This window comes from Apteryx rowi, unplaced genomic scaffold (genome assembly GCF_003343035.1).
Source record: "Apteryx rowi isolate R43461 unplaced genomic scaffold, aptRow1 scaffold_396, whole genome shotgun sequence".
In the NCBI taxonomy this organism is placed as follows: domain Eukaryota; kingdom Metazoa; phylum Chordata; class Aves; order Apterygiformes; family Apterygidae; genus Apteryx; species Apteryx rowi.
Genome location: NW_020450485.1, coordinates 1 through 15,153, shown reverse-complemented (window position 1 = coordinate 15,153; position 15,153 = coordinate 1). Strand labels below are relative to the sequence as shown.

Here is a 15,153-nt window from a genome sequence, read left to right as displayed (position 1 = left end):
GGATAAGACTGTGAACTGTTACCTTTAGCAGTAGTCTCACTTTAAACTGTCTTTTTAATAGGTTCCAGAGAAAACTGGTCTAAAATGCAAACCAGGGTGCTTAGTGTCCACACTCAGCAAATTGATAAGAACTATAATAAAGAACAGAATTATTGGGTACATGAATAATACTACACTGAGTTAGAGTCAACACAGCACTTGTAAACAGCAAGTCATATGTCACAAATCTTTCGGGACAGTTCTCTGAAGGGGTCAGTCACATGAACAAGGGATCTCTTGCTGAATGTTTTTTGAAAAACAAAACCTTCAAAGAGCTCCTAAAGAAGATAAGCAGATGAGCACAGGATAAGAGATAAATGCTTAAAAATGACAGACGTGCCTGGAAGACAAGAAACAAGGGGTATGAATAAATAGCTAGTTTACACTGAGGAGCGACAATACTAGCAAGCCCTACAGAAACCTGTTCAAAGTCCTGTGCTGGAGATAAATAGTGAAGTGATAAAGTCTGTTGATATTACAGTAGTGAAGATGAGACCCAACTGCAAAAAGGTGCAGACAATCAGAGAAGAAGCATATGAACAACAGAATGGTAGAGGTACATTGATGAGCAAGGGAAACAAAATCCCTATTTTCCTTGCTAAATGGGCTCCAAGCAACTTTCCACTCAGGAATAAGATCTTGGTACCACAGTAGAGTAGCTCTTTGAAGAAGCTGATACACTGTTCAACAGTAGTTGCAAAAACAGAGTATCAAGACAGACAACTGGAGATCATTATGCCACCTCATGGAACCATAAGGTCCCCACACCTAGAATATTATATGCAGTTCTTGTCTTCCCAACCCACCTTCCCCAGAACAAAAATATAGCTGAAAAAGTAAGGGGAAGAACAAGTGTTTGGAATAGCTTCTACATGTAAAGAAGTTACACAAATTAAGATCATCAGCCTGGGAAAGCAACAAGTGTGAGTGTGCTTGTGTGTATGTGCGTGTGCACACACATGCGTGGTAGAGGGGGAATTATGACAAAAGTATTAGAAAAAGAAAGAAAAAAAAATCAGTGTCAGGAGGAAGACAAGTAAGGAACAATTGTTCACCATCTCTACCAGTATAAGAGCAACAGGGCATTAGGTGAAACTAACAGATGCCAAAAATCAAGTCAAGCACTAGAAGATACTATTTATACGATATATAGTTGAATTATAAAACTCCTTGCTACAGGTTGCTATGGATGATAAAAATTCAAAAAGTTCAAAAGAGACTAGACAAACTAATTGAAGAAAAATAAAATGTGCACCACCCCAGAAAAACACTCAAAACACATACCATCACCTCTGGCTCAAAGTATACAGGCTACAGATACAGTAAGTGTTATACACATAGCACCCAACTCTTCATTAGGCTACTGCTACTTCACACTGTTGCAGCCAGGATACTGGACTAGACTGTCCTTTGTCCAGACTCAATRTAGCCAACCTTAAGCATATCAAGACTAAGAAAAACAAGCCCAAGAAAGTAAGATACCGCCCTATTTTCTGTAGTTTCATACAACAGCTTCAGTGGTTTTCCTCTTTTTCTCCCCACGTCCAAGGAAGAACACCTGGACCCCTATCCAATCATGTTAGACACAAAAAAATATTTTAAGAAAAGAAAACGGATGAAAGAAGTAAAACAAGATTTTTAGGAAGAATCAAGAAGAACAGGTTAACAAACACACAGGAGGCGGGTGGGGGTGTTTAAAGCAGCGCTCATGTGAAGAAGAGGTCCAAATAGCTCAAGGATGAAACCAGCTAAGAACCAAATGTAAAACGGATGAACTCTAAGAAGCTAGAAAGAAGGAAAAAATCCATTAAAGTCAAATAATGGCTTACACTTTTTTTTATTGCTATCTAATGCATTTCTGCAGAATTTTGCACAGTAAGATCATTCCAAAAAACTATACCTTCTTTGTCCTGTTTTGGCATAGTACTGATCTTAGCATAAATTAAAACTGGGGAAAGCATTTCCCTTCTCTGAACTCATGCCAGGATGACAAAACAAAAGGAGAAGAGAAAAAAAAAGACATAAAAAGTATGCTTCTCAACACATTTAGCAAACAGGTTTTCTGTCTGATCTCAAAATCCCTCAGCCCTCATGGGGAAACAATGTCACAAGGCCCACTGAACTAGTCTGTTGAAGTTCAACAATATAACCCTCCACATATTTCAGCAAAATAAGGTTGTCTTTCAGCACTTCTAAAACAGAGGTGTGCATTATCTAGTGTCTAGATAGTATTTTCATAATGTAAGACTGGGAATCATTAAACTGAATAAAAATAGTTCAGAGTACTGACCTGGAACTCAGTAAGTCTTATCTACTTTGTAGGAAGTGAAGAGACAGAGTTTGAATTCCTTTACAAAAATATCTAAAAGCATCTCGAAGCTCCAAACTACATATTACATGTAGAGAATTTTAAAACAAACATAAATTAAAACATAGTAAGTCTTAAATATATTGTTACTTGAAGTAAGAATCTGAGAAAGAATTCTCCTTTTCAACAAATAAATAGGTGCTCTGTGCTTTCGTCAGACAGTTTATGGTCAAATGTTCAAGGGTTCATGCCCTTTTAGGAGGAATGACATAAGAAAAGCTTAAACAGACTTCCTTGTTTTATGAAAAACTTATACAAAGTAGCAAGATTGAAATGATTTATTTTGAAGAAAATAAAGAGAATCATAAAGCATAAAAACTTGAGTGACTCAAAAGGTAGTTTTTAGCTATATTTCTGACAAATACAAAAAAAAAAGTGTTATCTGAAATCAAGAAAGCCATCCATAACACTGTTCTATAGATAAAACGTACATGCATTTGTAATATTGTTTATGGATTTGCCAGTCAACTAATTAATTCTAATTAAGGTGACATAAACTTCAAGCACAAATGGTAATGAAAAACAAGGAATAAGAATTTATTACAGAAGAGCTTTGTACATTATTTCTAGAGTAAGTATCCATATGTGCCAAAATGCCATGATATATACAAAGACTAAAGTAAATATAAGAAAGTAAACCATTCCTTTCTGAAAGCTCCAAACACATATACATCCCTTCCCCCCCCCCACCAAATGACTGTTTTTCCAATTTTTAAGAACTTAATGGGGGGATTGGGGGGATAGAGGGCTTAAAGGCCAGCTTTTGTTCCAAACACCTTTATCAGTTGGGAGAAATTTGATAAAACACTTYGCATTTAGATTACCATTTTGTAAAATATTTTCTTTATTTTACTCTTCAACAACAAACACTAAATAAAATATAAACAAAAAACGATGTGACCTTTAGCTTACATCTCTCAAACACATTCAGTTCTCCCCCCCTCCCTTTCCACTGTACGAGCAATTCTTTTCATTCCTCTTACACTGCAAAATTCTCTGTCCCTATACTAGAGTGACAGCAAATCCATCTGTCCTGCTGTCCTTAAGAAAAGGTGACAAGCTGTTTGGCATGGAGCAGAGGAAAGTAGACTGGGAACTGATCTGTGGCTCATCAGAAACAAGCTGAATAGCCTCCCTAGCAAACAGGGCTACACAGATTCAGATTCTGGCACCGAAGAGGTAACACTTTTTCCCCAAGGGTTTCTCAGCAAGCGGATAGGAAAGGGGGCACATCAGATGTCTCCAAAGTCTCTAGATGCCGGCATCTGAAACTGAACACACCATGCACCAAAACCGTAAAACAAACCACTGAAGTGAAGCTTCTTCTGATTCGCTATTTTTAAATTGAACCATTTTAGACAATGAACTGCTGCTCTGCAGTAATAAGCAGACATGAATTTCAATTGGCTTCAATATCAAAATCAGTATTTTGATAAGCCATAAAGCCATAGACTAAGATGTGAACATACAGACCATTCTTCCACTGCCATCACGGGTAAGATTACTGTCAGCAGAAGTCAGGATGGACAATCAATTGCACTAACCATTTGAACCTTCTCCCATGAGTCACACAAACTCACCAGCCAGACGAAGAAGCCAAGAAGAAAAAGCACCTACATGTTTCTATTAAATTTCTACTGCCTGCAGAAAATTCAGGCTTCCGAAGCTAAGCAATTTCTTTTTAGTATCCATAGCTGAAAAGAAAAAATTCTGAAAACATCCTAACATTTCACTGTATCACTTCATTTCTTCCAAACAAGTCAGTTCTTCATTCCTTAAAGTAGCATGAAAGGTGCAAATTATCTCTTCAAGTCATGAATCTAATTAAATCCAGAGGTAATAATAGTAAGTGATGTTTAACTTGAACTATGCAGTTAATCACTTATCAAAATTATTCCACTAATCTAACAAATGCACCTGTCAGTTAATCACTTACCAGACTTATTCCACTAATCTATCAGACGCACCTGTCAACAAGTACATTTGATCCAATTACTTCCTGATGCTGCAAGTAGTGATCAACACAGAATATGTAATACTTCAGTGAGAATTACTGAAACAGCCGTAATACCTGGTTGTTTGCCCCATACCCAACTCTCAACAATCGATTTGGCCCTGTAAGTGGGCAGTGGAGTCTCTTCTTCATCTTTCTTGTCTTTGTCATTTTGCTCTTCTTTCTTTGAAGCAGTTTGGCATTCTGTGCTATCATCTAAAGGAGAGAAGAAAAAAAAAAGACCACCAGTTAAGCTACTTATCCCCTCAATTCAGTTTTAAATCAAAAACTTAAAGATGAAAATCTGAGCCCACAAATTTACAGCAATATTGTCTGTCATTAAGAGTATGGAGTGGGGAAAAGTAGTATGCATCATGTTAACTGTCACAGGTACTAAGTCTCATGTAACACTTCACAACACAGTGACCTTAGAATCAAGAAATCATTGCTGTAATCTCCCAAGAAGGATGAACTTTTAAAAACAATACCCAACACATAAGGTTGACATGCCAAAGAATGCACTTTGAGTCAGATTTTGCTCCCAACTACTCACATGTATTTCAGTATTATTTTCTTATTTTCATATTCTATTTCCAACATGGAAAAGACAACAATTGCCTTAATTTCAAAATCAAGGAGAGCTTTATATTGAAATACTGCTGCATTAAAATTGGTGGATATGCCAATACCTGTAATGTATCTACCATTTTAGTAATTACCAGCAAGCAATGACAATAATACCACCACTTTCTGCCCAAGCAGAACCGTTCACAACAGCATTTGCAATCCTTATAAGATTATTTTCATAAAGACAGAAAACAGACATYAGTCACTTATGTCTGTAATCAAAGATTGGATGAAAGCCCCAGTCTTCCAAACACAGTAGAAACAGACAGCTGCAAGTCCCTCCTTAATCACATTGGGCATATGGATTTCCATATTTGCACCTCCAGCCAGTTTAATGCACAAGAACGTCTTGCAATTCAGGGCCATGTTGGCAACTGTTCTTCTTACCATCTGATAGCCCTCTTTTCTAACCACTTTCCCAAAAAGTTCTCAACTCCAGCATTTGCAACCTATCCCTCTCCCCAAAACAAACAAACAAAACAAAAACAAACATGCTGTTCTAATTACAGATGTACCAAATTAAGAGATTAGCCCCACCAGTCATCTTTACCAGGCTGTTAAAAATTACTGCTCCTCCATTTCTATCTGCCAACATAACTCTACACAGATTCTTTCCCAAATGTCCTGTCACAACAGTTCCGGCAAGCATTAGAATTTTTTTTTTTTCCTACCCAGTTTGCCCCCCCCACAACATATGCATTTGCGTTAGCATATKTCAGAAGACAAGAACAATGGATTAGAGCTGCAGCCAGACACAGCGTATCTGATTGCAGCCTGCCTCAGACTTGCCATATACCCCACTCGGGGATTATGGCCTCTTATTACTTCAAAGCATACAAACCACATTCTATCATAATCTACAAAAACATTCAACTACTCTTTCCACCTGGCCTGAAAAAATAGATACCTAATTTGGTTTTGACTGGATCTGTGATTGCCTATTTGTTAAAAATTTGCTTAGCTGTGGAAAATAACACTACCCAAACAAAACCTTTTTAAGCTGCCTTAATTATACAGGCTTTAAATTAAAAGCCAATGTCTCCTAACCTATAACATACACTAGCACTCAGGAGGTGGCAGCTGAAGACAACAAGGAAGAGATTAAAAAAAAAAAAAAAAAAGAGAGAGAGAGCAAGACAGAACTGCAGCATGCAATTTGCAGTTGGGATTGTGGGGTAAGGAAGGGATAGCAGAGGTCACTTGAGAACAGGAAAAAACAGTTTGGATATTTTACTTCTAAGTGGAAGTCATACTGAGTATGACTGTGTTTCTCAAACAACGAGGAACTGCCAAAACAGTCCAGCAATCTTCAGCATGGTAACACAACCAAAATGTAATTGAATGTAGCTGTTTCTATCCCAAGGTACAAGTAAATATTAAAAGCACAAATTTCATTACACAGTTAGACCAGTGACTAAGCACCCTGTTTAGCTCAAGTAGTTCAGAATATCCACACAGTAACACTGTAACCTCACAGTTTCTCTGCTCACCCACACATGTAAAGGCACGCTCCACAAGGTCTGGGATTTCAGTCAGCGGGTAGAAGGGCGTTGTGCCAAGACACTACAGGATCTTTCACAGGCAGCTGTAGAACTTGTTATGTTTTTTAACAGATCCTTGGCAAAGCATGATGATACAGGGTTATGAACTTATTTTGCCCAATTCCTCACTGCAAACAGAGAAGGTTCCAGTCCAGGTTGGAACTTTATATTATATAAAAATAACCTTGACTTTAAGCACATTGAAATCCACAAGGGGAAATTTTTTGAATTTTCTGTATGAACAGTTGGAGGAAGAAGGGGGAAGGATCTGAGCCATAAATCACTTTAAAAGCCCTTGTCAAATTGCTCCTTAAAAAATTTTCACTACATTTGCACAAAGCTATTTGCCCCTTAAGGTACAAAGGTGGTTTCAGTTAGTCTAGATTTAAAGCAGCAACACAAACTTCATAATTATGGAAGCTCAGCTATGCTGAAAGAAAGGGATTTTATAAAGGGAACCCTGAAAACTTTTCAGAAGATAGTGATGAGGAACAAAACTAGCCTTCTTCACAATACTAGTGGCTAAAAAATAGCCCAGCTGGGRAAAGAGAAAAGAGTAGGGAGAACACCACATTAGGAGTACTGCAGCATCATACAGGTGTGAAAGAATTTTAATTGTTAAGATATTATTTTCCCCATGCAGCTAGTTACTACAACAGACTGAGCAATACAGTAATATCACAGCCAGGGAGATATTTCCACAAGATTCCATAGAGCAGCACGTGAAGACCTAACAAAGCGTTTTCCAAATCCCTACTTCAGGGAAAGTGAGGTTGGTGACTGACACTGAGGAAAAACCAAGCCAGGTGCTCAGTTGAAAGGAGCACGTTCTAATGCAACACAGTATGAAACACACAGCACAGGGGGGATTATTGGGTGAAGCAAGCATAGACCAAAATAACAAAYAATAAGACAGCTTTCAAAACAATACAGACAAAAACATCCAGCATTTTGATAGCCTGTTTTAACTTACCTTTTTCTCAGACTGAAATGTGAATATTGGGACAGGGAAAAACAACTGTGTAAAAGTTGCCTGAGAGAACTACCTCTTAACTATATTTTGGTTTACAATCTTATGCTTCCAAACTGGGGTGTGCTTAGACAGTCAAAACTTAGCAACTGAAGTAACCATCCTCAATCAGAAGTTAGCCCCCAAACCCAAGCACAGTAACTGACCATGTATGGTCAGTCTTCTAGAACAAAATAAAGCTGCAAAAGCAGTCATCTTTGATCCTGCACTAAATGCAGTCACAGCAATAGCCCACCCCACTATAAACAGAGGATGAAAAGGAAGCAGCTAAAGGTGGAACTTACATTTCATATTCAGTGAAGAAGATTATTGTCACTGCATAGTTGTCTCAGGCATCTGCTACGGTAAGATCCTGTGCTGCTCTTGAATTCCAATGAACTGACATAGTCAGGAATTCTTAAGTAGAAGCAAACAAACTGCAACCACGTCCCAGCAGATGTTGCCACAAATACCTTTGTCATTCACAAGGCAAAAAGTTATGCAGTGTGCTCTGCATACGAGCTGCATTTTAAGACCACTCTAAAATAGCGTTCAGTAGTTTCAGATCAGGAAAACACTCCAAAACCAATTCAAAATAACCATTTGTTCTCTCTGTAAAACAGCAGACTGGGAGATACTAACATGACCAGATGAAGTCCTAAGTAATCAAGCCATCTCTTACAGCTTCTGCCACCATAACCCACAACTTCACGAGACAGGCAAATTCACTGAAGTCACCAAAGTTTCTGCAGCATCTGCAAGCAATCTGTTCATGAGAACTTCCCCCAGACCTAATCAATGCATGGGCTGGACACATACTTTGAAGTCCAGCTTCCTCCAGGCTTATGCAAAGTAAAAGACTGGGGGATTGAGTAGTTTTGATTTTGCCTTAGCTGATGACTATTTATCCCACCAAATGGGACAAGGAGAACTTAACATTTGGGGGTTTTAATGCTATTTTACATGAGGTTTTTTTTTTTTAATTTCAGTTGATAGTAATTTGTGAGGGAAGGATGCATGCCTAACCATTTGAAAATCATATTTACATAGACATCCAGATGTAAAAATCCAGATGGCAGAAGTTTCTAGTCTCCTAATTCTAAACAAGAAATAAAGTTTCTTTTCTTCCCAGATCTGATATTTTTTAAAATGTGTTTTTTAATTATCTGTTGGATAAGCAAAAAAGCATTTTCTGTTTAAGAAGTCAAGCTATCTAGTGGGAGGACTAGTGACTTCCCTCTGTCCTGCAAACAGGATGTGACTATCCACAGCTATCCGAATACTGAATGCTTGAGCCCCTGAGTACAGTCAGTATAGCTGGGTTAGGGGATACAGAAAAGAGGGAGAGAAAAGAAGCATTTTTCACTTTTAACAAGTTTTTTTTCTTACATAATAAAGGAGGCCTAAACCAGGAATCATCTTGTAGGCTTGTTCACTATTACACTTTGAGATCTATGTGGTCTGAACAGTAGCCAGCATAGCCAACTCCCACATGCTGTTACTGTCATTATAAAGATTTGATTTCTACCAGACTCTCTAGAATCACTTTACGGCATTTGGACTTTATCATCTATTTGCAGATGCAACACTGGATGAGGTTGATGGATTCAACAAAACTACGCTAACAGACATAATGGTCTGACTTTTGGGAGGGGAGGGGAGAGAAGAAAGAAGAGAATAAAAAGTCCACAGTGTTTTACCAAAGGCAGGTCAGAGGCATGAAGCTGATTACTAACTTTGTATTTTTGTCCTGAAACTCGAATATAGCTAATTGAAACAGAATTCCCATCTATACAGAAATTTGAAGAAGAAAAAAAACAAAAAACAGAGACCTGTGTGGTTAACTGATATGTCTTCAAAATTCATAGTAATGGTTTCCTATCTTGGACAGAAATATCATCATTATTTAAGTACAGAGCTTCCAGTATATAAAATGTTAATCTGATCCCAAATTTCCTAATGGCAGCCTAATAATTTTGCTGCGCTGGAAGTGCACCTGTATTTGTACATCACTACTGTCACAGCTGCGTCCTCAGAAGCTACTTGCAAACATACAAACACAGTCAGCTGAACACATTAACCACCCATTTGAAATGCACTTGAAATGCTATTAAGAAAAAACAAAGAGGTTATTCCTATCCAAATGTTCTTGCTAACACATAAAAAAAGGCAAAATTTGCATATCATTCCTAGAGAGAAAAGGAATGCTTTTCACTATCAATGGTATGTTCTTCCAGTCATACCAGCCTCTGCTGATACCCACTGCAAGAATGAAGGGCCTCTTCTGAACAGCCCAGTCAGCACTAAGAGAGCTACAGCACTGGTGAAGAAGAGAGGGATTACAACTCATGAGCATAAATCAAAACTTCTTAAAACAGACAGCATAAAAAGGACTAGGTACTGCTACCTCTTTTATGTACAAGATCTCTTATTTATCTCCAAATTAGTCAATATAGCTGCAAAATCTGAATACTGAGATTAAAATATATTGCTTTTAATATAAAAGCACTGGTATTTAGATACATCTAATTACTAGTATGCACTTTTCCTTCTCTTGAATTACATTTATAAATCATTTATGCAAAAAAGTAGCTATCAACTAAACAGGCTGAAATATGCTTGATTTTAATTTCATGAAATTTAATTGGAGCTGCAAGTTCAGAAGCACAAATTAAGCACCATTTTTTCTGGTTCCATAACTCACTCTACTGCCCCATGAGATCAGATATACAATGTGATTCACATTGACCAAAAATAGTCTTGATTAGATTCTTCTTTTTAAAGTTCAAGTCTAGTAAGCAAGATAGCTACATTTTGCAAATCCTGCAGGCCAGCACAATGGCTTTTAAGAAGGCTAACTTCACTGAAAGAGAATTAAAACATTAATTCTAAGAGTTACTAGCCCGAAAAGGCTATATTAAAGTTTCTAAATGAACTACTGCAGTTTTTCCAAGGCTTTTAATTGACACGTGGTTTAGAAGTACCTATGTAGAAGAACACCACATTCGCAGAAAGGAACAGATCTGATCTGTACTATGTAACTTCTATACTTCACCATTTCAGAGGAAAAAAATGTTCAGATTACTTGTGCCATTTAATTTAATTCATGCCTTAAATTTTTAAGGACATCTTTGCTTGCTTCAGAATGTCTCAGAAAAGCAGTGTAGCAGTGTTATTTGTAAGAAYGCAGAAACAAAATCAGAAATAAGGGATCCTGGAGTCCATGATCTTTTCATATGCCTGTGGTTCAAGATTAATGATTACTGAGAATCAAGTACAGATGAATAAGACTCTATGGGGTCTCTACAGAAAGTATTTCAACTTTCAACCAGCACCTTGCACTATTCCTACCCCATTATTTATTGATAAGGGCAAAAATAAAGACCATGCTGAATCACAATCTTTCAGATGGCACAAAATCATGGAATATCCAATGCTAAACATTAATAAAATTCTATCACTTTCTGTAATATTTTCAGCAAGCCTCTAACCATAGAATTTAGCAAAATGAGGTTAAATGCTGACAACTCAGATAATGCTCACTTCTGAATAGATCTCTGTGTCTGTTCAGTTGTTATTTATACCTAGCCTACCATATGCAGTACTGGAAACAACAAGTGGCAGTCTTGTTTTAAAGATAAAAATAAAAACAGAAATGTGAGAAAGCCTTAGAAAGCCTCATCACAGCTTGGCCACTGACATTGTAAGGTAAACAAAATGCCTTATTTCTAAAGTAAACTGTCAGAATTTCTGCATTTTTAAAGAACAGTATCCTACAGCCTTTAACATATTATACCTTTTTGATCCTTCAAGTCATATGCACATACATCCAACTTTGAAAAAAAAAAACAACAAAAGTTCAAATCATGATTCAGAGCAGGTGTCACAAGTGTAGACAAACATGTCAAGTAACAGATTTGCTTAGCACTTCTGTTGTTTGACTTTATACTGCTCTCTAAATTTTGGATCAGAACTGACAGCTGGCATTTTCCTATTTAATTATATTTCAATGATTCCTCTGAAAGCAAAACCCACTATGACATCTTTCTATGGGCTTACTAGAAGTACTACAGCACCAACAAAAAGCCTAATTCTTTGAGGCTATTTAGCCATAAGGATATTGGAAGAGTAGATTTCTGTCAGAGACCAGCACAGGTACAATTCTAAAACTGATGTATAAAGATCTGGCACTGAAAAAAAGGAAGTTAAATACCTGCTTTATAGGATGCAATTAATATATTCTCTCTTATTATTACAGATATTTGTTAGCTTTTTGCTACATCAGAGCAGAATATGTTGAATCATTATCCCACCATCACCATAACACTTTTCTATCATGAGCTGTCAATGGCATAACCCTCCATTACAGCAAGCTTAGGATGTCTTTTAGTACCAGCCAATCCCAAGAAAAAATTATTACATTTGCTCCATCCATTTCATGAGCAGCTGCTGTAGTAGCCCTTTGATAGGATCAGCTGTATTTTCATCCAACATCAATAACAATCTTCAATATGGCTAGCATCACAAGAAGGACAAGGAGAAGTTTTCTAGCCCTAAAGCATTCAGGAGCAGAATTCTAGTCTTACTACAGCATGCAGCCCCTTCCCCCCCCCCAAACTGTGAAGCTTATATTCTTGATAAAAATAACACATAATGCACTCTCCCCTCAAAGAGTAATTATTTTGGCTTCTTTTCTGTGAAAATAATTTCCTCTAGTCCAAAAGACCCTTATTTATCTTTTTTTTAAGGAGAGAAATCATAGGTTAAAAAGAAATCTCCATAAGGAATTAGGCATTACTGGTTTGAAATACCACGTCTATCCAACAATGCAGTTCAGGAAGCAGTAGAAGCTGAAATAACAGTTCACTGCTACCAAAATGAACATTTCCACTTTCCCCTTCCACCCTCTCCTAGAGAGGGTCTCATTTACTTGGGGTCACATCCATTACCGATGAAACTCATCAGATAGTGAACAGAAAATTAAGCCAGTCGAAAAAGAAAAAGGTTTGATTTTCCTAACYTGGCAGAAATAAGCTTAGCAAACTAAGGACTCAAAAGAGCACTACAACCAACACAAAGAAAAAGGCAGGACCAGGACCACTCCATCTTGGCATAGCCCATCTTATCCAATTGTTCTGTGAAACAATACCCACCTCTACCAAAATACAAATAATCTCTTCTGGATAGATACATTAATCTGCCGTTTGCAGGATTCTGAGTGTTTGACCTGCTCTGAAATAAACTAGGAGACTTAAAAAATAAAAGCAACACTCTCAGTCAGACCGTGGACAGCTTTTTAGCTGACCTTTTAATCACTGCAATCACTGTAACAGTGATATTGCCTTTACCCCCTTTCTCTGCCCACTTTCTTTAGACAAGAAGCTTCAGCTGTAAACACAGTAARTACAGCAAACACAAGTATATTCCCCAAGCCTCTCTCATCATAACATGCTTAGATATGACATTTAGTTTCAAAAGACTGGAACAGCCTTCATCTGAATTAGAGGTTACTTTTCTGTACACTTTTAAGAAATCAGTTTCAATTCTATTTAATTCAGAATACGAACACTGCCAAAACATATAGACATCTGATGAGAAGCCAAAGATTTATTACAGTACCAACTCTGAATTCCATTTTCACCATCATAGTGAAAGAAAAAAAAAATTTAGAAAAAAAAAATCATACCTTTTCTTGGAGGTAGTTCACCACTTTGCGTTAATTCTGTTCCAGGATATACAATCTCCCCATCTTTTACCATTTCATTCCACAAGCCACAGAGTCCATCTCGTGTAAAAGCAAGCTGTTAAAAATAATATATATATTTATATATAGATAAACACCACTGTATTTTTCCCAAGCCAACTCAAGCTAACACTCAAAATAGATCAGCTTTTATATTTTGTCACAGAAGAAAGAAGGAACATGTATTTAGTTGTCTTACTGGTATATTCCTTGATGGGGGGGTGGGGGGAGGGGGTGCACATAGGGGAGATGAGTTTGCACACAATTCCTGAACAATATATATAGTATACACATACACACAGAGACACATACATATATGTAAAATACATACATCATCATTAGCATCTCTGATCCTCTGTTCCACTCATACTAGCTATGCTATTTACAGATTAAAAGCTCAAAACAATAACTTTCAGATAGGCTCAAACACAGCAGGATGGATTTCTTTTCAGTGAATAGTTCAAAATAGTCCAAAAGCACAGTTTGCTCTGCCCAGAACAATCCACACATTTGAGATGACTTCACATAATAATTCCAGGGGTGGAAGATCCCCCTCTTTCCCCAGAATGATCCACACATTCAACATGACTTAATGTAATAAATGGGGGGAAGGCAGGGAGATCCCCCTTCTTCCCTTCAGGAAAAGCTTTCCCAAAAAACTCAGGCTAAATAAATTACCAAAACAGGGAAGCATAGAAGGAAGTGGCTAGAGCCCCCGCTCCAAACCAGAAATTAAACAACTGGGCACTCAGTCAGAATACCGGACACCAAGGCCACAGGTTCATAAACATATTTAGCCAGTTCAAACTGGTCCTGCTGTGCAAAGCACCAGTCACAACTCTCCCTCTTCCTCCCAGCTGCTACAGTGCTCCTCTCTCATGCAGACTAAGCACCTGAGCAATCATCTGCTGAACCAGACTGTGGAACTGAACAAGATTAACACTAACCAGGCTTGGGGGAGAAATAAGGGCTGGCTCAGTCTCAGCCCAGATCAACTCTCTATGCCCCTGAATTTGCAATCCAACAAATACTTGCAAGAAAACAAATGGCAGAACCATGATAGCTTGAACTGGCCATGAAACTACCATCTATAACACTTTCTTCCTAAAGATTCATCAATTTGGATCTTCTCTGAAGAATCCTAATGACCAGGATAATGAGTCTTTTACTGATGATGTTCTCTGCCTTGTAAAACACTGCAGAAACAGGTGTCTACATCCCAAGTGAATTCCGTAAAAACCAGGCTACAACTGCAACCTCATAACATCAAGGGTGAAAAAAAGTAAATTAAATTGAAAAACAGAGTGTCTTTAGCATACAAAAGTGGTACACTGGAACATGCTGAAAGCTTACTTAGAAGTATCTTTGTGTTACACAACTAGGTCAAAACACTTTAGATTTGAATGAAAGGAACAAAGGCAAAGATGCTACTTGCACAACTGCTGTAAAATATTTACCATTATACACAAAAATCCACAAGCTTGCACTTTATTTTTATTTCCTACAGATATTTTATTGCTCAAAGATTACAGTTCTTAAGAGTTACAGTTTCTTAAYCAACAGCAGAGAATCATTTGCTGGTCTAACCAATGTCAGTAACATGAAGAATTAAAGACTAATTACAGAATCACAGAATAGCTGAGGYTGGAAGGGACCTCTGGAGATCATCTAGTCCAACACCCCTGCTCAAGCAGGGTCACCTAGAGCACGTTGCACAGGATTGCATCCAGGCACGTTTTGAATATCTCCAGAGAAGGAGACTCCACCACCTCTCTGGGCAACCTGTTCCAGTGCTCTGTCACCCCCACAGTGAAAAAGTTTTTCCTCATGTTC

The 15,153-nt window shown here is 37.6% G+C and overlaps 1 protein-coding gene across 1 annotated transcript in view; it reads right to left on the bottom strand.

Annotated features, from left to right (window-relative positions):
- The window catches only part of HERC2 (HECT and RLD domain containing E3 ubiquitin protein ligase 2), a gene marked incomplete at its 5' end in the record, with an annotated part of 106,725 nt that extends 93,347 nt beyond the window's left edge, over positions 1-13,378 (bottom strand). The window contains 2 exons of the mRNA XM_026074698.1: positions 4,479-4,616; positions 13,264-13,378. Of these exons, the coding sequence (XP_025930483.1) occupies positions 4,479-4,616; positions 13,264-13,378 (253 nt within the window). The remainder of the gene's footprint in view (positions 1-4,478; positions 4,617-13,263) is intronic.
- Positions 13,379-15,153: the final 1,775 nt, after the last annotated feature.